This window comes from Clarias gariepinus, chromosome 3 (genome assembly GCF_024256425.1).
Source record: "Clarias gariepinus isolate MV-2021 ecotype Netherlands chromosome 3, CGAR_prim_01v2, whole genome shotgun sequence".
Lineage (NCBI taxonomy): Eukaryota > Metazoa > Chordata > Actinopteri > Siluriformes > Clariidae > Clarias > Clarias gariepinus.
This window is the reverse complement of record NC_071102.1, coordinates 10,871,823-10,894,966: the sequence shown is the minus strand read 5'-3', so window position 1 is coordinate 10,894,966 and position 23,144 is coordinate 10,871,823. Positions and strand designations below refer to the sequence as shown.

At 39.6% G+C, this 23,144-nt stretch overlaps 2 protein-coding genes across 2 annotated transcripts in view; both read right to left on the bottom strand.

Moving 5' to 3' along the window:
• b4galnt4b (beta-1,4-N-acetyl-galactosaminyl transferase 4b) overlaps positions 1 to 4,227 on the bottom strand; it is a 108,221-nt gene extending 103,994 nt beyond the window's left edge. Inside the window, exons 1-2 of the mRNA XM_053492041.1 lie at positions 3,688 to 4,227; positions 2,222 to 2,435 (exon numbers count right to left, since the gene is read on the bottom strand). Coding sequence (XP_053348016.1) covers positions 2,222 to 2,360 — 139 coding nt within the window. The 5' untranslated portion in view covers positions 2,361 to 2,435; positions 3,688 to 4,227. The remainder of the gene's footprint in view (positions 1 to 2,221; positions 2,436 to 3,687) is intronic.
• Positions 4,228 to 10,441: 6,214 nt separating this feature from the next.
• Positions 10,442 to 23,144, bottom strand: part of si:ch211-288d18.1 (USP6 N-terminal-like protein) — a 43,206-nt gene continuing 30,503 nt past the window's right edge. The window contains exons 4-14 of the mRNA XM_053492042.1: positions 18,919 to 18,958; positions 17,271 to 17,351; positions 16,982 to 17,089; positions 16,747 to 16,856; positions 15,299 to 15,347; positions 14,922 to 15,042; positions 14,642 to 14,736; positions 14,444 to 14,509; positions 12,922 to 13,021; positions 12,633 to 12,785; positions 10,442 to 11,711 (exon numbers count right to left, since the gene is read on the bottom strand). Of these exons, the coding sequence (XP_053348017.1) occupies positions 10,921 to 11,711; positions 12,633 to 12,785; positions 12,922 to 13,021; positions 14,444 to 14,509; positions 14,642 to 14,736; positions 14,922 to 15,042; positions 15,299 to 15,347; positions 16,747 to 16,856; positions 16,982 to 17,089; positions 17,271 to 17,351; positions 18,919 to 18,958 (1,714 nt within the window). The 3' untranslated portion in view covers positions 10,442 to 10,920. The remainder of the gene's footprint in view (positions 11,712 to 12,632; positions 12,786 to 12,921; positions 13,022 to 14,443; positions 14,510 to 14,641; positions 14,737 to 14,921; positions 15,043 to 15,298; positions 15,348 to 16,746; positions 16,857 to 16,981; positions 17,090 to 17,270; positions 17,352 to 18,918; positions 18,959 to 23,144) is intronic.

Here is a 23,144-nt window from a genome sequence, read left to right as displayed (position 1 = left end):
CAAACGCCACTTTTCTGATGAAGCACACTGGAAAATGCCTGATAGACACAGCAGTTAAAACAGCAGTTACGCCATATAAGGACAAATGTCTATGTGTGGTAGCGGCATGGTTTCGCTGGCACAGATGGATAATCCTTCACTTCGACGAAAAATACAAGAAGCTTTTCTCTGCTTTTCTCTAACAGGCACCCTTGATCAAACCTCCGCATTTTCAGCATTAAACTGCAAATCAAGTGCATTTGATGATCAGTGGTTCCTGTGCATTACAGCTGGCTTTCTCCTGTGAACATTTATGCCATAAGTATGGTTACATACACCTACTAAATTAGTCAGATTTTACATTTTATATAGCAGTATAAATTAAAAAAATTTAATTTATACCGGTTAACAGATTATATAATAAGAACATTAAGTACTTGGCAGCTTGTTGAAAGGTCACACTGTACCGTTACAAAGATGTCCAACCTGCAGTGTTCTAAAAACATCTATTGAAATAATGAGCTGGTTTACACTGTTATTAGATTGCGAAAATTGACATCTGCTATTCTTATACGCTTAAAAATAAAGGTACCAGAAGAGGATATTTATAATCATACCAATTCAGAATCCTTCGTGTTTCCCTAATGAGACAGGTATTTACACATTTTTGCTGGTGCCACACACAGTCAAAAAATAGATCTTACTGTAAATATTAGCTTTGAATAAAAGGAGTTTTATACCTAACTAAACTGTTTACTGAGTACATATACACTCATCAGCCACTTTATTAGAAACCCCATAATAATATAATGTAGGACTGCTTTTAACTAAGAACAGGACAAGCCTCGGATTTCTCAAGGTTTCTCAAGACACATTCCTTTCGAGATTCTGGTTTGTGTGAATAAAACAGTATCACGTAATGACTGCACATTTGTCAGCTGCAAATCATGCTGTGAATCTCCCACAGCCCAAAGATGTTTTATTGGAGTCAGATCAGGTGACGCCACTGAATTACAGTGATCTTATTATCATTCTCAAACCAGTCATAAGATGAAAAAACAGGATTTACAGATTTATCAATAATACACAGATAGCCTGTGGCATACAAAAGCTGGTTGATTGGACTGCCAAGAAACCATACCTAACACCATTACACGGCCACCAGCAACCTAAACAGTCAACACAGGGCAGATTCCTGCTGTTGTTGCCAAAATCTAATACCACCATCTGTATGTTGCAGCAGAAAATGAGATTGATCAAATCAGTTTAGCTTCAGTGAGCTTGTGCGCGCTGTAGCGTTAGATTTCTGGTTTTTGCTGACAGAAGTGGAACCCTGCTGTTGTAGCCCATCCACCTCAAGTTTTAAAGTGTTGTGCATTCTGAGATGCTTTTCTGATCATCATGGCTGGAGCCTGTCTGCCCATCCTGCTCCAAGCTATCTCATCAACAAGTCATTTTCACCCGCTGCCACTGGCTGGAAAATTTGTTTCTCACACCATTCTGTTCAAACTCTAGAGACTGTTGTGTGTGAAAATCATCAGTTTCTGCCTCAAACCAGTCAGTCTGGCACCAAACAGTCACAGTATTGGTAAAGTCACCGAGATGTCATCTTTCTTCATTCTGATGTTTCATTAAATAATACTCTCGAACAGCATCTTCATGATTTTATGCATTAGGACTCATAATTGGCTGATGGGATAATTGCATGAGCAGGTGTACCGATTTTTAGAAAATGAACAAAAAGTACATATGCATTTTACAAAAAAAGGGCCCAAAATAAAAAAAAAAAAAGTGGCACAGAGAGCACACGCATAGCAGAAATGTTAGTATTGTATACATTTTGCATACTAGTTTATTTTCAGTGCAGGATTGTTCCAGGGATGGTTCTTTTGTCTTATCTACAATTTCAATCATGAAATATTCCAGAAAACAAGCTGCTTTTACAAACTTACTTGTAATCAGACAAGGATAGTTATAAAACTGAGTTGCATCTTTATTTAGATTACTTTGGGCAGCTCTGATGTTCAGTGTCGTCATCCTCATTAACCTGCTCTCGAGATCAATAACAGGATTGCAAGGAAAGTCACACTGATTGGTGGTACAGTTTCTTAAACACACAAAGAAATTATCATGAAAATTGAATTTTAGAGGCTTTAACTGTTAATTCTAAGAAATCAGTGTGAGGTGGTATAAGGTCAGGTTTTTTTGAGCTTGAGATTGATTCCACTCAGACGGGTCTTACCTTTGCCATAGCTGGAGTGGAGTTTAATGGCCCTGCCCTGGATGACATGCAGATAGGTGAAGCCAATGGCAAACGTGAGAAGCACAAGGAGCAGGAGGAGCTTGAATTGCTTGCGGATTTTCTTCAGAGGGAAGCGCATCCTCCTCAAAGAAGCATGGCACGCTCGGTGGAAAATTCAGCAGGAGACTGACGGATGCTTTTTACTGCTCTGGGACTGGAAGTGATTGAGGAAAAGAGAATGTAGACTCACACTTACAATGTGTACCTGTCAAACTGACTGTTAACACTGAAAGCAGCAATTTACCATTGCACGAATTAATTTATGCCTTCAGGTGTTGATATAATATTGTAACTGTCAGTTAAAAACTGAGTTTATTCAGCATATTGGTGTTATTTAGTATAACAAATGGTCATTCAGTTCTACAAAAGTTATTTGAACACAAAAAAATACTATTTATGCTAAATGAATATCTCATCAAAGGATCAAACACTATAGATTAGGGTTTTTCAAACAGGGGTACATGGAGGTTCTGTAATGGGTTCATGACACTTCGATGGAAACCTTAATGCTGGAGACATTTGGTAACATTTTACTAATTAGAAGTAAAAATCCACATTATTAAATAAACCATTAATGCTGTAGATTCATATTGTAATCACAAAAACAAAAGGATATAAAATTTGATTTAATTACTTAGTGTTCACTCTAAGCATGTGAGAGTTAAATGTTATGCCATTAACTAGTCAAATCATATTTAATATTTTGACCTACTGTAACAACAGTCACAGTGACAAGTTGAACCCTTTACCAAACGGGTGAGATGTTTGAAGCAGCTTTCTAATGAATGCATGAATCCTGTTTTTTTAAACAAGCCATTTGAAAGAAATAAAACAAAACAAGACAAAATGGGTTAATGCACAAAAAAAACTTGAACCTGCTTTGCATCTCTAATGATAGTAGGGAAAAATATGTTGATGGGGTACAACTGACAGTAAAAGCTGGGAACTTTTGCTATAGATTGTAATGATGTAAGAATTTAATCAACATTTAATTGATCCATTTAATTTTTAAATATTAATGTGCATCACGCTCAGTGTAAAGCAGACAAGTCTAATTAAGCTTTGCAGGTGTTAATGCAGCACTCTAAGTGTTGTTTGTTAACAAAGGTTTTAACCCCAAAGTGGAGATTTTGCAGTGTAGAAAAAAAAGAATTGCAAAAGTCAGCAGGTGCTTGTGCTGCATATCTAATGTAATCAAAGTACCAATGTGATGTAGACTAACAATATACTGAGAGGCATTTGATGAGAATTCTACCAGTTCCTTTTCTCTCATTACACTGCGCATCACTTTCATTAGATCTCCACACTGAGAACTCCTACACTTAATCCCTGCAGAGAGAACCCAGTATTTCACACAGATACACTTTACATCACTGGTTTAGTTCATTTGCACAATAAAGACCTACCACTGGTGGATGTGGTGGCGTGGTGTTTTCATGTTGCTCTGGGACAGAGTCAGTGCTGAAGGTGCTGATGCTGTGATGGAGATGAAGGTAAAGTCACCTGCTGTATCTCTCGGTATTCAGCTCCAGGTTCGTTAGCTGTGAGATGCAGCTTGTGAGTAGATGTGACGGGGAACCAGCAGACTGCAAACTTTGCATGGTCGGTGCGGAAAGTTCGGCTCGGAAAATCAGGTCCACATCAATGTTTTTTTTTTTCAAAGTATCTTCAACTGTTTTTTGCACTAATTCCGATTCGCTAACGTGATCGCTTTAACATGCATTTACTTCGGAACTGATTCGGTGTTTCCTTCATGCCATCCTATCACGGATACGATCAGGTCTCGCGCGCACGGAACCCGGAACTCTCCGTTAGTGGTGTCCCGTCCGCGTGAACTCTGAGTGTGTGTACCGAGCCGCTCTTTGTTTTCATTAATCTCCAGATCACACGCAGCGCAGAATCCCGCCGAAATCCACGTTAAGAGCCTCTATGCGCGCGCGCGATGATGAAATGAAACAGCATCCACGTCTGCACTCTGAAGCGCTCGCGCTGCTTGTGCGCGCGCCACCTTCAGCTCCATACACAGACACACACTCTCTCTCTCTCGCGCGCGCGCGCGCACAGACACAGCTAGGCCAAACGCACATGAGCGCGCACGCGCGCGTTCACACAAAAGCACATCCCTCTCGATACAGTACTTCAGCCAAGGGTAAGAGTTTAAGCACCCATTAATAATAATAATAATCTTAATCCTCATAATCATACTGTATATTACCCAAGGAATTATTATTATTAGTAGTAGTAGTATTTGTAGTAGTAGTGATGTGTGCAAATCTTAGGCACATTCAGAGGGATAAAGCAAGGATTAATTTATAAATAATGAAGTTAAATGTTTCTGCATGAAAATGTTATAGAGAGTTGTAAACAATATAAAATAAACAATGATATTGTCTCAGCCAAACCTCTGCTTTAGAAAATAAAAGGAACTAAACAACTCAATAATGCAGAAGTCCTAAAATAAACATTCATTCATTCATCTTTTATACCGCTTATTCTGTATAGAGTCGCAGGGGGTCCTGGAGCTAATCCCAGGGGAGTTAGAGCACAAGGTACAGCCTGGACAGGGGGTCAATCCATCTTTTTTTTATTTTGTGACTTTATTGTTGAGTCAGTAAGAAAACATTTCTGATTTTCAGACATCAGTATTCCACCAAATTAAAAGTTTACAAAAAAATATATATATATACATACCAGAAAAGAATGCAGCATATTATATAATCGACCACGTTTTAAACATTTTTTTTTTCATGCAACAGCCAAAGTTCTTATAAGAGATTAAACTGGAGACATAAAATTATATCCTTATACAATTATAAAGGTGCTCAAAGCATTGTCACACCAAATATCGACCGTTTCCTTCATTAATTAATTTTAACAGCATTTATTTTTCATGTGCCTAAGACTGTTGCACATGTATGAACTGCACATACATCTTTTATATTTTTCCGGGGGAAACAACCCCATCTCATTCCAGTAAAAAGGCAAAATAATTTATCATGAGATTTAAGCAGAAATGTAATCTGAAAAGGGATGCCAGTCTGTTGCACACCGGGAGTGCAAACTTTTGTCTCTAATTGTATATAATCAATTCTGCTATTTGTCAAGGGTAAGAAATAAAATGTATTTTTCAGGTTTATCAAATTTACCTGCAGTTTTGTAAACAAACAATTGTAAACAAAAAATGTATGTAAAATTGTCATTCTCCTCATCCAATTCTTTTTTAAGGCTTGTAGAAAGAACATTATGATCCAAATATAAATATGATGAGTGCGTTTAAATTAAGACGGCACTCTCCCATTAAGAGGATGAAATTATGCCCTCAAGCATTGAACCTTTTAAAAGATGATTAGAGTGGATTTTATAAAAAATAAATAAATAAATAAAAAAACACCAGCAGCCCAGATGTGCTAAGAAATAGCTTTGTTTCAGACAGGAAAAATAAAAAGCACATGAAGAAGCAGGTGGAAACTCTTTACCGTCCATTAGGTCTTATAAATCCTATTGAGAGCATCCTGAGCAGCTGCATCACTGTCTGGTTTGGGAATTGTGCCATCTCAGACAGCAAGACCTTACAGTTGATAGTGAGGACAGCCGAGAAGATCATCGGGGGCTCTCTTCCCTCTATCATCGACATCTACACCACACGCTGCGTCCACATAGTCGTCAGCATTGTGGCTGATCGGACATACCGCTCTCACTCACTCTTCACCCTCCTGCCATCTGGAAAAGGTACCCAAGCATTCGGGCCCTCACATTCAGACTGTGCAACAGCTTCTACCCACATGTCATTAACAAGAAAGGACTGGACTGATACGCACACACACTCAACACAGATAAACATTCACCTCTATAAAATGGGACTGGAATGATAAACACACATGCGCGCATACACTGATCTACAACTGTCTAGGACATTTCAATACCAACTTGAAATAGTTTTTTTCCACAGATATTTGTATAAGGACTATGTCTCGTCCCTGCTGCTTCTACAAAAAATGTTTACTGTTTATCTATCATGCCATTAACTTGCACTACCTCAACCCACTGTTACAGTATATTACAGTATATTGCATTGTGTTATGTGTTGCTGCTCCTGTTTGCACATTTGCACATGCACTTTGTTTTGTGTTATCTTTTGTAATCTTTTGTATAGTATTGTATTAAATGCTCTTATGTTATCTTTTGTATAGATTTTTTTTGTATTGTATAGTCTTGTGTGTGTTATCTTTTTGTATAGTAACGTCTTTTGTATACTGTAGTACTTAAAATACTCACTCACTCACTCTTTTGCTATATTGCTTTATCCTGTATTCAGGGTCACGGGGACCTGGAGCCTATCCCAGGAGGCTTAGGGCACGAGGCAGGGTACACCCCTGACAGGGTGCCAATCCATCGCAGGGCACACACACATACAGTACACACTACGGGCAATTTGGTAACGGCAATTAGCCTATCCTGCATATCTTTGAACTGTTGGAGGAAACCGGAGTACCCAGAGAAAACCCAAAAAGCACGGGGAGAACTGGCAAACACCATGCACACAGAGACGGGAATCGAGCCTGGCTGGAAACCTAAAGGTGCAAGGCGGCAGTGCTAATCGTTACACCGTTTCTGTTAGTTTATGTTACATATATGTAGCACTTTGGTCCTGGAGAAATCCCTGTTTCGTTTCACTGTCTACTGAACTGTATATGGTTAAAATGACAATAAAAGCCTAATTAAAAAGACCATCTTAGACGTGCTATTCAGCTCATATGGTTCCTGATCACTATTATAAGTTGAGAGGTCTGAGTCACTTAGAGGCATCTGCCTCATGAGTACTGGAATGACGAGTCTCAGTTTGTAGCTTTACCAGTGAAGTTTAAGTTGGATGACTGGGTTTATGTAGTGCACCCTGACCAGTCCATTTAGATCAAAATATTTCAGATCAGTGTGTTTCACAGAGACAGAGGCACTCTCAGTGAAGATGGATGGCAATGCCATGCTCCTTTACAGTGATGCATGACTTTCACCATCTGGCAAAAGCTGGAATAAATCACACAAATGTTCATGTCACCATGTACTGTCACTGTCCTCAGGGGACTAGAGACAGGTTCAGGTCTACAGCTCTGTTTGCTAGCTTGAGAAATTGACTCGGCTGCTAAAGCACCTGCATCACCCGCCTCAAGATGACAGCTATTATTCCTAAAGTGTACAACCTAAAAGATGACAGAATGAATAATTTAGTCAATATCTGCATCTGTTCTTATATGGATGGATCTGCTTCATGCTAGATCAGTTCGTGACTACACAGTGCGTGAAAACAAATTAGAGACGCTGCATTGTTTTAAAGGGAAATCAGAATCTGTACCACTGGCACCATCTACTGGTTGTTAAAAATACTGCAGGCCTGGGAACATACTGTCCCATCCATGGGTTTCATATTGTATAATATAAAACCAGAAGTGTGTGGAGGCTTTAAAAAGAAAACAAGCATCACACAGTATGTAGAATAATATTGTTATATAATTATTAACCAATTAGGTCTATTCTACTGGTATTTTGTATTTTCTTTTGTGTTTTTTCTTTAACAAGGACAGAATTTTTGCTGTGCCGTAATAAGGACGTCTCTAAAAAGAAAACAAGACAGACAGACGAGCAATTCTAAAGTCTGTTGGGGCTCTAGGCAAAAATGTGCAGGGAGCCTCTCCAACCAGACTTCATCACAATCTTGTTTATAAAATTATAAAATGTCATTATAAAAATACATGTTTGTTAGCCCTTGGGGGCCCCTCCTTCTGGCCTGGGGCCCCACGCAGTTACAGTACATGCCGTGCCGGTTGCCTCCTAACAGACAGACAGTTATATACTGAAAATAAACAAATAGATATCTGTTTATCTAATGTAGAGTCAAAAAATGGACAAAAATAATGACAAACTAAAGGATATACAGAGAGACAGACAGATGGATAGATACAAACAGATAGACAGACACACAGTATCATACTGTAGACAGATGGACAAACAGATGTTTGACAGACAGACACATTGACAAAGCTCACTACTAAAGATTGTGAGACAGACAGACTGATGGATAGAAAAGCAGAAAGACACACTGTTAAATGCAAATATAAAAATGAACACTGCTGAAAAAAAAAATGCTATTTCTGCCACTGAAAGCTTTAACACCTTTGCAAATTAAATATCTTTACAATAAACAGATTGTGTAAAAAACAAAGCATTTGGGTTGAAGCTCCCCGAAACTCCTTTCTAAGGAATGTACAGATCAATGCAGGCATCTCAAAAACCTGCACAAGAAAAAAACAATCTGAGCAAAAAAAAAAAAAAAAAGAGAGAGATGTTACACAACCCCTTTGTGGAAGAGCTAAAATTTTTATCCGCATTTCAGTGCATTTCGAGTTACTGAGCTGAACATACAGGGAGTCTGTGGATCAGGAGTACAGCAGTGCTGCTCAGTGGGGCTGTGGACCAGCGTGACATTATTATAGAGGATTAGTTTAATTATTGAGAAACAATATCGCCACCTTCATTTTGTTGAAATTTAATTATTCTAGAAAAATCACCTGCGGTATAAACAGAGCAAGTAATTAAAAAAATACCATACTGATTATAAGGAGTATTATAAAAAAAATAATACAACACGTGTTTCAAGATGTGCAGATGCAGTAACAGAAGCACATACTGTATATGAGTCACATACATGAGATCACCCGAGCATGTGGTATTAAAGTATGTGCTATTAACGTATGTGGTATTGGTAGGAATCTGCAAAAAGATGATCAGCAAATGCCTTTAAATCAATTTAACATTTACAACTGCCCAGAAGTTTTACCATTGCACTGATATGGCTTTTTTATTATTCTTACATAACCCTGTGCACCATTTTATCTAAATGATGTACATAATTCATAAAAGGTTGTATACTGTATATTGCTGTCTTACTGAGGACTGCACACAAGTTTGCAGATTTTATTTTTGACTTTGCTGCAAAATGAATCAAGGAGTATGCAAAAAAAATATTCAACATAATGATAAGTCTTTCTTACAGGCAAAAGCACTAAATTCCCATCAGAGTACTAGCATAAAGCAAAAATTGATCCTTGGCTAGAAAAACTCACATTATGCCTCAAATGACTGCGGCTGCACACTAAATTGCATGAACCACTAAAAGTGAAACATTCATCCTAAGGCTTGAAGCGTTCTGCACAGCTTTCAGTTTATGCTGCACAAACTGATTTAAGACTGATAAGACTGAACCAATATTAAATATATGTTTTTAAAAAACACGTGAATTTAACACAGTACTTTACAAGTATTAATATAATTTATGCTATACAAATGTCTAAAAGCCAACCGATACAAAAGCCTTAAGGCATTAAAATACAATACTGCAAAAAAGCTTACACAATTTTAAACAAAGTTCCCTTTAAGTACAATAACACTTATCACTTTACTGGCACAGAAAATATTTCTGGCACGAAAAATGTTGGCTAATTCTTCCCTTACCTGGCTAGTACAGTACTGATGAAAAATGCTTTTATTAAATATATCAAAATACATTTCCTGATTTTTTTTTAGATAAATGATGAATCGTCATGGTTTATGTATTTTATTACATAATGAATGGCAAACGGCATATTACTGGTTGTTAAATAAATATTTGCTTTCAACTTGCGACTTTATCCTTTGCAACAGAAAAAAAAAGCCTAAAAGAGTTCTTTACTCAGTTGTCATAAATATTTAAAAGAAATGCAGCCTAGATAGAGTACTTACGTCTCACATAAAAACAAACATTTACTTACATAGATTAATTTATTCAATTCATTTATAGTCAGCTCATTGTTGTAAGGTAATTGAATTGAGTTGTTTATTACTTATTTTATTAAATATATATAATAAGTAATAATTTTACATACTATTTATTGCTTTTTTTGTTAATTAAGCATTGATTCATGCTTAAACGCCTAAAAAGGCCTATTATTATTATTATTATTATTATTATTACAATAATTATTATTTTATTATTATTTAATGGTATTATTTTATTTTGGTGCTCTTTGCAATGATTTTCCCCCGAAGAATTTCCAATCCACTAATTGGTAAGTTGAAACCACAAAAAAAAAAAAAAAAAAAATATATATATATATATATATATATATATAAACAAGTAATAAATTAACAAAAATAATAAAATATATTAGAATGTTCAGGATGATATTGGTGGCACATGTATAACAGTGAGCCAGCTCACATTATTTGAACCCGTTTCCTGATTTTACTAACAAATGATTTCTTAAAGATTTTCCCTAAAATTTGCGTAGCACCTCTCCAGGCCAAACTGATGAAATCAACACCTTACTTCTGTAAGGCAAGTAAACTGCTGTAAACCAATTATTACCTGGTGTATGAAAACTGAACTGTTATTTTAGGACGTATCCTGTCCAAGAACAGTACAATGTATTCTATTTCCTATGTGATGCAGTAACGTAGTCCTTCATTTTGGAGGTAAAATCTGGCTTCCCTTTGCGACAATAAGAAATATTTAGGAAGAAGGATAGTGAAAAATAACATGGAACAGTGGGAGGGATACAGAAAATTCTAAATCCTTTAACAAAAAAGGCAAAGAATTGATAGCCAGCTTAAAAAGTCTCTGATTTGGGCAGACTGGGAAGATCATGGTGCTTGAACAGCGGGTCTGAGTGAACAGTCATCAGTTTTCTTCCAGCTGTGAATAATGAAGCCTCTGTGTATGTGGAAGATGACTGTTCTTCAGAGTCTGTGCGGGAAAGTTTAATAAATGCAGAGTTCTGAGTTAATACCACAGACTTCTCTGAAACAAATGTCTTCACTTTTCTTGTTTCTACCTTTTCTGTATCTGGGAGGTTCTCATTTTGGGAGTCTTGCGGTGAGGCTACAGATAATGTCAACTGACACTTGCTTCTGTGCATTACAGATAAACCATCCTCTGTTGTAGCCTGTGATGTGACTTGTGAAGTGTCCTGAGTTGCTTCTAAATGTGCTGATTCTGTTAAAGTTCCACAAGTACTCATGGTCAGTTGGGACGGAAGTGGAGGATCATTCGGTTCTGCATTTTTAGGAGGCTCATACGGTGGTGGCTGCTCTTCGGGAGCTTCCATCGATCCATCTGGGCCAAAAACAATTTCAGTATGCACTAATACTGGGTCAGGGGAGGGAAATGGCGATACACTGTCTATCTCCCTATCCTGGTAGGGACACTTGTCTTCTAGGGAGACCTGATCAGGAACAATCGATTCCTGGAGTGAGATCTGAAGTGAAGCTGGAGGTCGTCTGGCTAGCTGGCTCTTGTCTGGTATTTCCTGATCCAGGGTCTGGTTGTGGGTTCGCAGCGGGGTCAGCAGTATAGGACGCTCCACACCAAGTGGTTTCCGTGGCAGTTCATCTGGCTTAGCTGGAAATAAAATAAACAGAGTCAGCAAAATACTTACAAACTGATAGTCATTTAACCGCTATTCATAACATGATTTACTTCAAAATTTTATTTTGATATTCAGTCAGAGAAAATGCACATTTATTCTTAGACGAGTATATATGATTGGAAAGATGTAGGCTATTTTATCACACTCTCAATTTGCTATTTTATGAACATTGCTAATTTTCTGTCCTTACAAATTTTTGTAATTTTAGCTATAGATGCAACTATTCAATAATCACTTCCAGCCAAGTTTCTGTAATGTGCAAGTGGTCTTAATGAATAATTTGGTGTACAGTTCTCACAGACAAATGAGTCTTTTCCACATTTTCAAGGATCATGTCTTCGACTTGCTGAATGTTTACAGGAACGGCTGCAATAAGCTCAGAGTGGCCTGAACGTCATTAAGACATATGGCCTTCTTTAACTAGTTTGCAGCATTCAAAACTAAATTTGAGCGGGCAAAAATAAATAAATAAATAAAAAGCAGCACAGACTTGAAATTAAATTATAGACCAGACTATTAATGAGGTAATAGTGTCATGCATTTTACATAAATTTCAACATTACATCATGTACATCCTACATGAATAGTGGTTCTGGACTTAATACTGTCCCTCACCCGATCTGACATCATGACCAAGGTCATGTATGGTACAATATTTGAGTGAGTTTTTTTTTTTTTTTTTTACCACTTTTGTAGGCAAAATTCAAACTGCATAAATAAATCTTGGTAGCTGCTGAACATCTAAGGTCTAAATAAAAATGCACAATTTTCTCCTCACTATTAAAGTTTAAATAAATCTTATTGCAATCCTATATCCTTTTAAACTCATTATGAAACTCTTATTACACAGCGCACTACAATCATACAACTTGGCCTGCCTATAGAGTACAAACCTGGAGAAGGAAGGTCTAGCTTCATTTTGCGCAGTTCTGTCATGGAGACCTGAAGCTGCTCGATGACCATATCATCGCTGAGCTCTAAGGATTCTGCGATCTTCTCCTGTAAAAACTCTCTCAGCTCCTCCAGTGACATCTTCAACAGACGCTCTGTAAAAGAAAGGCTTCACTTCACACCAGGACACTGATGCGGTACTCTGACAATTTAAACTGATTTGGAGCTTAAATATTCTTAGCCTTAATGCAATGATGTTTACATTGCATGAAAGGAAAGACTTTAGCTTACTCTTGTGCAGTTTAAGGATGGTGTAGGCCATGGCTGTGAGGATCTTTTCTCCCTCAAGAATGAAGATGTCCCACAGGCGTAAGGTCAGGGTGAACGGTGTCTGGAACAAGGTTTTATCGACCAAGGTTTATTGAAGCTTGATGAAAGCTTAAGTTTGCACAATCTAGTTATTAGTACTATTACATGTACTATTGCTAAAGGGTGCTGTTGAGTCGATGAGATGACATTAGATAAAATGTATAGCATTATCTAGTGACCTGTACAGTGACGGAAGGAAGAGGTGTCTTAAAGAGGTAGATAAGATAATCATATCATATAAGATTCTAGAGTAAAGCATAATAGGTATGAAATGTGGTGTTTGGTAATTCAGTTCATTTTTTTTTTTTTTCCAATTTTCTCCCTAATTTAGTCGTGGCCAATTCCTCCCCGTCACTAGGGGGCTCCCACATTAAGGCTACTACTACCATTCAGCCGGGAGGGCGAAGACTATCACGTGTTTCCTCCGAACCGCGTGACGTCAGCCGACCGCATCTTTTCGAACTGCTCGCTCACGCACCGTTAGGAGCGGAGTAACACACTCGGAGGAAAGCGCCAGCCGCTCCTTTCGCGTGCGCGAGCTCACAGACGCCCCTGATTGGCTGTAGAGTCGTGATTAATGTGGGAGCGCAAGTACCTCTCATCCCTCCCCCCTGAGAGAGCTCGGCCAATCAGCTCTCTCTGTGCCTCCAGCTGTGAGAGGAAAACAGCATCACCCAGGGTTCGAACCAGCGATCTCTGGATGATAGGGCGAGCACTTTACCACTGCGCCACTCGGAGGCAATTCAGTTCATTTTCCTTTAATCAAACCATAACCTATATTGAATTTAATCACTATAAAATTTTACTACATTTTACGACTATGCTTCAGGTACTGTACTTTGTCTCCCTCACACAGTCCAAAGACATGCAGTGTAGGCTGATTAGGTTTTCCAAATTGTGTATGATTGTATGTGTGTGTGTGTGTGTGTGCGCGTGTGCTTGGCACCCCCTGCCCAGCGCACCCCCTTAAGTTCCCTCGTTATACTCTCTAAGCCATATCCAATAAGTTGCATATACAGTAAATGATGGCTGGCTGAAAGATGCCAGTCCAATCACACTTAAGCGCAATTTAGCATAGACAATTCACACAGAGTCAACATGAAAGCAAATCAGACAACACGGTAAACTTTTTTAAACACAAAAAGTAAACAGAAGCGCGATTCAGCCATCCAAGCTTGGAATCCAGGCTGGGAAATATGAGGCAGCAAAGCCTGCACTACTGGGCTGCATGTTCAATAAACAAGTTGAGTCTTACAAGCTGTGTAAGACTCCTCTAATGTGATGGACATAAATAGCAGTCATTTGCTGTGCCACATGTTCATGCTGTAACAAATGGCTTGTGTCTATAGTAACATCCTGGAATGTCCGTGTGTGTGTGCGCGTGTGCGTGCGTCCGTGTGTGTGTATGTGTGTGTGTGTGTGGCTGCACGTGGCGCACACTTACCCGGTCAATAAAACACTGCAGGAACCATTTAGTACTGTAAATGCCGCTGGTCATCTGCTCCTTGTCCTAGTGAGTAAGAAGAAAAACAGAAGTGAGGCTGCGTAAACATGAAATATAATTACTTTAATTAAGCCAAAATGCATAGGAAATGATAATGCTCTTTATAAATTTCTGATAAAAAGCAATTGTTTTTACTACCAGATGCTTTTTCAGCTTAGGGAGAAGTTTAGACAGAATCTGATCATGGTGGTTTTGGAATCTCTGCAATTTAGGAAATCCAGGGATAAAGAAACCTATTGGTAAGGGGAAAAAACTTGATTAAAACTGAATCTTTAGATCAATACTAAACGCTTCTCAGATACAACTGTGAACTCAGCATTCCGAAGCTCTGAACATCCTGCAGGAACACTAAACACTGAAATCAATATGGTGCTTGGAATTTAGGGAACATCTCCTGCGAGTAATGAGAGAGGCTCACCGTGCATGCCATGTTTCTGATTGGTCAGCAGCTGGGACATGGCCCAGAATGCATCTTCCTCGTTCATGTACATTAGCAGAATGGCTGCTATCTGACTCATGCCTTGGCAATAGCTCACCTCCTGCAGACATGCACATGTAACCACACAGATACACACAGAGAAACCACATGAAAATGAAATCTATATGCAGTCATGTGCTGTAATTGTGTTGTTTTTATTAGGCCTGAGCTTGGCTGCACACTTCCTTTCACCCGTATGTGCCTCTATTACATGCTCACACACAGATATATACACACACACACAGAAACTGCATACAGATCTTCTTGTTTAAAATGTATTAAACAATATCTTTAATCACTTTTGAATGTGCACTTACCGTGTTGTATACGGAGTATGCGGTGAGCACGTGGAACAGAGACTGCTGTCTGTGTAGAAACAGTGAACACAAGCAAATCAGTTCATTCAGCAGTATCAGAGCCAATGCAGTCTCCATTAACGACACATAAATCCCCTTATACGCTAAAAAACCCCACACTGCCGTACTCCAAATCCAAGACAGATTCTATTACATAGCCCGCTGTTTAAAAAGTGCTCTGCGATTCAAAAAGCCAAATTCTTGAGGTTGGAGCGTGATTCTTTCCTTTTAGCTAAAATCATTGCTGCGCCTTTCCGTAAATGTTGGAGTATTAATGACAGTTTACATGTGCAAGACTTTCCATTGAACTCTAAAAGCCTGCAATTTATTAAGCCTCCAGTGACGTCAATGCGTTTCTTGCACACTTTGGGGAAACGAGCCAAATGTCCGAATGTGAAGAAAAAAAAAAAGAAAAATGACAGAAAAAACTCTTAAATGTTGTGACCAAAACAAATGTGTTTCCAGGCAGGGTCAAACTTGGCCTTTTTTCTCCCTAGAAAAGCTGTGAAGCTGTCGAACCTGTTGCCAGAATTTCTAAACTCAAGGATAAATTGCATAAGAGCTAACGTAAATATTTGTAATCGAGAAAAAAATCAGGAAGCACTTCAACCCAAACTAATTATAATAACACAGACAGGTGCAAAAAAACAACATATTGTCCTGTAGATTGTAATCAGACCAGCACCTTAGTACACAGACGCCTAACCCTGTTATGCAGGAAATCTATTAATACACACACGTATACACACCCTCACACTTTCAAACGGTCTAAGACCGCCATGTGTGACAGGTTAGAGGCAGATAACAGTACTGTGCTCTTTATGAAAAGCTTTTGCGTACTGTTTAAGCTCTCCTTGCTACAGTAAAGTTCACTGATCTCTCACACAAAAGTATGATTGTATTTTAGATACTATGTCAGCTTTGCAGAACATTTATTATCATATTATTTACAATGTGTTCATAAACTCATTACCTTACTATAACTGCAAATTCACATGAAATCTTTACAATAGGCTGAAGGATCTATCATTTCGATTTTTTTGAGCTGACATTCTTTCTTTACTGTATGCCACAGCAATACTCTTATGTGACTGAAACACTCGAACACAATGAGCTAGAAAGTCAGCGAATTTCAACAAAACCATGTCTGGGTCCCATATTATGGGATTTTAAACTAATCCACGCTTAAGGACATGAGGACTACTGCATCTTATGTCGATGCTTTGTTTTTGTCATCAAATTACAGACTTGGAAGAGGACCATAATGCTACTGGGAACAGAGCCGAGACTAAAAACGGGTGCATTGTGTTTCTTTAAATGACTCATTAAGCTCTTATGCTGCATCTGAAAACTGCATAGTCATGTGATGTTCCTTTCATGTTAGTACATTCATCTCTGATGGGACTCACTTTACTCCGAATCGGTCCATGAACATGATATGGTTTCGAAAGGTCCTGTTCACATCGAGATCAATCTGTTTGATTTCTGTGGAGTAGATCTTGGCTTGTCCTATCATTCTCTGTGGAAAAAGTAACGCATGATTACAAACAAACAGCTTTGATCAGACTGTCAGGTGCTCCTGTTATATATAGTGTATAATATTCCATCTCTGTGTACTGTATATGCAAATGTGAGCGCATGTACCTCATATTTTCCTTCATTTTCCTTCTTAACCTTCTCGACATCCAGCAATAGGCTCCAGGCTTGGCCTCGCAGCTGGAGTGGAATCCCCTTGTACACCCTCTTCATCATCTATACCAGAAAAAAAGTATCAGTGTGTATGCAAGAGTCATGTAGACATGTCCTGTAGACAATGTGCTTATTATCCGCAACAGACTGACAGATATGCATTGGACTACAGTCTTTAACAAGTACGATATTGTCCTTTAACTTTATTCTCAGCCAAAAAATAAAATCGAGAGCTGGATCTCACCCGCTCGCTGTTTTTGTACTTCTCCCATTTTCTGACCATCTTTAACCATTTCTGTACGCGCTCGACCTCCAGCTGTTTTTGCTGCGAGGGTAGGAAGACAGTATGTAAACAGGCAACACTAACCATAACACAATATATTGTTTAAACACACAATTATAATCTCGCACCACATTTAATTATAGAAATTACATCGAAATTTATCTATATCGACAATTTGTAAATTAGGTTGTTACCCACAGAAAGTTCAAATGTCTATTAAAAAATATCTAAAAGCAGTAAAAACAAAAAAAAAACAACCACAAAATATATACGGTATGAATGGCCACTTTTTAAAGCACTGCTGCAGTAATATTTATTTAATAAATTAAATGTTATGACGCTATCATTAAAATTTTATATATTACTAAAGCAAGTATGCGACATTTCCCGTCAGGAAAAGGGTTTTTAAAAAAATAGGTAAATGGTTAAGGATAAAATAAGCTTCTTCTTTTTTTTTTTTAGCTTCAATGTAACCAGTGATGTTATTTCATTTTGAATTCACTTAAAGTGCAACTTAAACTTCTGGCAGATATCCAAATACTGCAAAAGTTTATCTAAATTCTGTCTAGCCAGTTTTGCATGATGCTGTGACATAATCCGGCACATTAAGACTCATAATTTTTACTTAACATTTTAATTTTAACACATAACACTAGGCTCTCAGTTTACACCCTGACCTTTGACTGCAGCATGTTTGCTCTAAAGATATGTTTTATCTATAAGCGACGCTTCACACTAATGCTTAATTTTAGAGCATTGCTTTGTAGCAGCTTGTAGGTGCATTACTGTCATTTCTGTATCTTTTGCATACTCTGTGTATACACGGTAAACTATCGCGTTGAGTGATGCATATAGCAACGCCTAGCTTGAGAGAAAAGGCGCTATATTCATCCACATAACTGCTCATAACTTCACATCTACTCAACATTTTGATTTAATTTATGCCGCAGATTTAACTTCAGGCAAATACCTAACTAACGCACTAGTACTGTTTTTAAAATACCTTACATGTGGCTGGACAATGCTCAAATGGATGTTAAACAGTCCGTATCGGTGCTATATAAAGGCACTGTCATCAACTACTAAAGTAAAACTGACACTGGTAGGCAGTTTTTTGTATTGTTGTTAGTAAATTAGCCTGGGAGTTTTTTTTGAGTGTCATCACGCACAAACCTTAAGCCAGGGGCTAAAACAGGCGCTACTAAATTATACACCAGCTGGATGTGAATTTAATAGGTATGATTGTTGCCATTAATTATTGCAACACAGCTATTCTTTTTTTTTTTTTTTTTTTGCAAATAACTTACATAAAAATGCAATCCTCATTATTTATACCTATTTTAAACTTTGCAACCTTTAAGTCTTAGATTAACAAAATTCACAAATCAAAAATAAAAACACCATCTCCCAGCATGCATGGAATGTATCACATGGTGGACTAACTCCAGGCCAAGCAGCTGTTTTTGCCATCATACTGACGCACACACACACACACATTTAAAACTCATCAGGGTAATTTTTGACCTCCTGGCCTTGGCCGATGTGGGATTCATGATGATTCTATGCTGTTGTGCTGTTTATAATTACTGATTTAATTTGTCTCTCTTACCTTTTCTTCAAGAAGTGTTGGCGTGGGGAGCTCTTCCTCACTGAAAAGAAAAAAAAATCGAAATAATGGGCAAAGTTATAAACAATAGGTTACTTGCGTAACCCCGGTTCTCTGATAGCATTAAGTGAGGTGTCTCACTATGGGATACGCCCCTTCCGCGTATTCTTCAGAAGTCCTATTACACTACGCCAGCCCCAATTGGCTGGCAGACGTGACGCTGTGTCTGGGAGTGACCTCCCCCCCCTCCGTATAAAAGGGGCAGCACAGCGTCACTTCGCTATTCAAAACAAGCAACCTCTTCCTCGCTTCACACAGCAAGGAGGGTCATCTGGTGAGACACCTCACTTAATGTCACCTCACTTGGAAGCTCTGACCTTAAATTTGGCTAAATGCGAGTTCGCCAAGGCCACAGTGGTGTACTTGGGGAAAAAGGTAGGTCAGGGTCATGTATGTCCAGTTGACGCAAAGATTGAAGCTATTTTGGAATTTCCGGTACCGAAAAATAAAAGGGAACTACGTAGATTCCTAGGTATGACAGGATACTATAGAGGATTCTGTCGTAACTTTGCCAGTGTTGTGTCACCACTAACCGATCATCTCAGCACAGTTAGGGTCTTTGTGTGGTCTTCAGCTTGTGAGCAAGCTTTCCGAGCGGCTAAGGATTTATTGTGTAATGCCCCTATCCTTTTAGCGCCGGATTTTGGACGTCCCTTCAAGTTGGAAGTGGATGCTTCTGCTACTGGGGTTGGTGCCATTCTCATTCAAGAAAGCGAGTTGGAAATTGAACACCCAGTTTGTTATTTCTCAAAGAAACTTACACCGTGTCAGCGCAGATATAGTACAATTGAAAAGGAGGCCCTCGCCTTACTTTTAGCGTTGCAACATTTTGAGGTGTATCTAGGTGGAAGTTCCTTTCCAATTGTCGTGTATACAGATCATAATCCTCTTGTTTTTTTGGCCAGGATGCGTAACTTGAATACTCGTTTAATGCGTTGGTCGCTAATAATTCAAGAGTTTATTTTGGATATCCGGCATAAGAAAGGCTCTCAGAATGTGGTTGCAGATGCCTTGTCCAGGGTCCATGATGCTGAAGCTTAAGTTGTGGTTAGATACAAACTTTTTGTTTGTATCTTTTTGGTGTGGAGGTGTTACAAGTGGTTGTAGGTTGTTGCTTGGATACGGTGTAGCTTGTGTGTAGTGTTGTTCTACCTCTAATTGCTTACAGGTGGAGTGGCTCATGAGGACGGATTCGTTTGGCGACCGGCGTGATGGCGCAGTATTTAAGCCGCTGCGATGGAGGATTCTTCGGCTTCCCCGCTCTCCTGGTTTCCCTTTTTTGCATTTGATGTGTTCTTTCGATTATGTTGAGTGATTGTGAAAGGATCGCTAAGCAAGACATTTGTTGTTATTTTTGGGAATTAAGTATAACTGAGTTGTGTTGGTAGTGTTATGTTTTGTCACCTTACTTCCTGATCCTTGTTAAGTGGACTACGGCTGGGAGGTGGGTGCCTGTTTGTTATGTTCGTTTTTCTCCTGTTTTTTTGTTAATAGTACACAGGGAGGGAAGATTTTGTATCCTTTTATTTATAATTTCTTTCTAGGTTAGTATTTGCGATCGGTAGTTAGTTTTGTTCATTGTACTTTCTTTTGGCGTTTCCCATCCCGAAGGTTATGCTGTTTTTTTTTTTTGTCTATGTTAATTAATAAATTTACTTTCTTGCATTCTAACTGTGTTTTGTGGTCGTGAAGCTTTTGGGGAGTGAGAGCGGGGACCCCAGGGATCTTCTAAAGAGGATCCCTGTTTACTTGTTACGGTTAATTTATTTCTCTTTGAGTAGGGGTTTAATTTTATTCGTAACACTATCAGAGAACCGGGGTTACGCAAGTAACCTATTGTTCTCTTTCAAGCATACGTTTCGGTGTCTCACTATGGGATATTCTAACTCCCGTATTGTCAGATAGCCTGTCTTGAAGTCTTCTGCCAACCATACCCAAAGCCTTTAGGGCTGAACGAGTTTTAGTCTTTAGAATCTGTCCCTACGCTCAGTACTGCATGAGCTAAAGTCTGAGCTGTAACGTCCAGTTTGTAAAATCTGGCAAATGTGTGCGGAGATGACCAGCTCGCCGCTTTACATATGTCCTGTAACGTGATTCCCTTAAAAAGAGCCCAGGAACTTGACATTCCCCTTGTCGAGTGCGCGCGTACGCCAGTTGGGGGTTCTAGACCCTTGCTGGAATAAGCCAATGAAATCGCTTCCACTATCCAATGTGATAAGCGCTGTTTAGTGATCGGCTTCCCTGTACGAGGTTTCGTCCAAGAAACGAACAGCTGATCACTTTCCCTTAGACCTTTGGTCCGCTCTGTATAGATGCGCAGAGCGCGCACAGGGCACAGCGTGTTTAGATTTTGCTGCTCTGATGAAGCAAAAGGAGGTGGATGGAAGGCCCTTAACTCAAAAGGGTTTATCGCACTAATGACTTTAGGCATGAATGCCGGGTTAGGTTTCATAATTACTCCCGCATCCCCGGACATGAACTGTAAGCATGCTGGATGCACAGAAAGAGCATGAATCTCGCTCACGCGCTTCGCTGAGACCAAAGCTATTAATAGTGCAGTCTTAAAAGACAGTGCCTTGAAATCAGCCTTGTCTAGTGGTTCAAATGGGGACATAGACAATGCATCAAGCACCAACCCCAAATCCCATGATGGGGTAAGTGGTTTAGAGACCGGCAGGGCGCGGCGCGCGCCCCTCATGAATCTGCATATCAAAGGATGTTGTCCCACTGTTTTATCATCAAAACCAATGTGACAAGCCGATATAGCAGCCAGAAACACTTTTATGGTTGAGAACGCTTTGCCTTTGTCTATCATTTCCTGAAGGAATGAAAGAACTACTGCCACTGAACACTGAAAAGGAATCTCGTGTCTAGTTGCGCACCAGTGTTCGAACACATTCCATTTACAATCATAAAGAGATCTAGTTGATGCCGCCCTGGCATTCTGTATGGTTTTGAAGATTTCCCCCTCCTCTTGTGACAGAAGGTCTCTGCGCTGCGGGAGAGACCACGGCTCGTCGTACAGCATATGTATAATCTCCGCAAGCCAGTGTTTCCCCGGCCATCTCGGGGCTATTAGTATTAGTCTCATACCTTCCTCCCTTACTCTGCAGAGTGTTGGTGATATGAGCGCTATCGGTGGGAATGCGTATAGGAGAGTGCGAGGCCACTCGTGTGCTAGCGCGTCTATTCCCAGGGGCGCGCTCTGGTCCTTCAGGGAAAAGAACAGGTGACACTGGGCATTGTTCTGGGACGCGAACAGATCCACTGTCGCTCTGCCATACATGCCCCAGATCTGTTCGATCACTTCTCTGTTCAGTTTCCACTCCCCGTAGAGGGGATTTCCCCTGGACAGCAGATCCGCGCCCCGATTCATCACACCCTGTACGTGTGTCGCTCTCAGGGATAGAAGGTTGACACTGCCCCATAGGATCAGTCTGCGTGCTAACGTGTGCAGAAGGAGTGATCTGAGGCCTCCCTGACGATTTATGTAGGCTACAACTGCAGTGTTGTCCGTTCTCACAAGGACATGTTCTCCTTTCAGAAAAGGAAGAAAATGCTTTAGCATCAGAAAAACAGCTAGCATTTCTAGATAGTTTATGTGAAGATTGGTCATATGCTGACCCCATCTCCCATTCACTATTCTGCCCTCGTGAATGCCCCCCCAACCGGACAGCGACGCGTCCGTCGTTATTATCTTCCTGTGCCGAACTACACCCATGGATACCCCTTGAGTCAGGAAGTTCGGGCGTTTCCATTGGCGCAGTGCCAGAACTGCCTCTGACGTCACTCTTACCCTTTTCCGTGAGTGACGTACCGGGTCCAGCCCTTGGGACGCTACCCAGCGCTGGAATTCCCTCATATGTAGTCTCCCTAGCGGGATAACCATCAGGGCTGAGGCCATCAGTCCTAATAATCTGAGGCATGTACGAAAGGAAACCTTGTTTCCCCTCTGAAAGTGGGTCATGCAACAGGTGAATCTTTTCACCCTGTCTGCCGATAGTCGCGCCCTGAAGTTCACTGAGTCCAGCGACAGTCCCAGATACACTATGGACCGTGTGGGAGTGAGAACACTCTTTTCTGTGTTCAATCTTAGCCCCAGTTTCTGTATATGTTCCAGAAGTATCGCTGTGTGCTCTCTCGCTTCTTGTTCCGAGCGAGCTGTCACA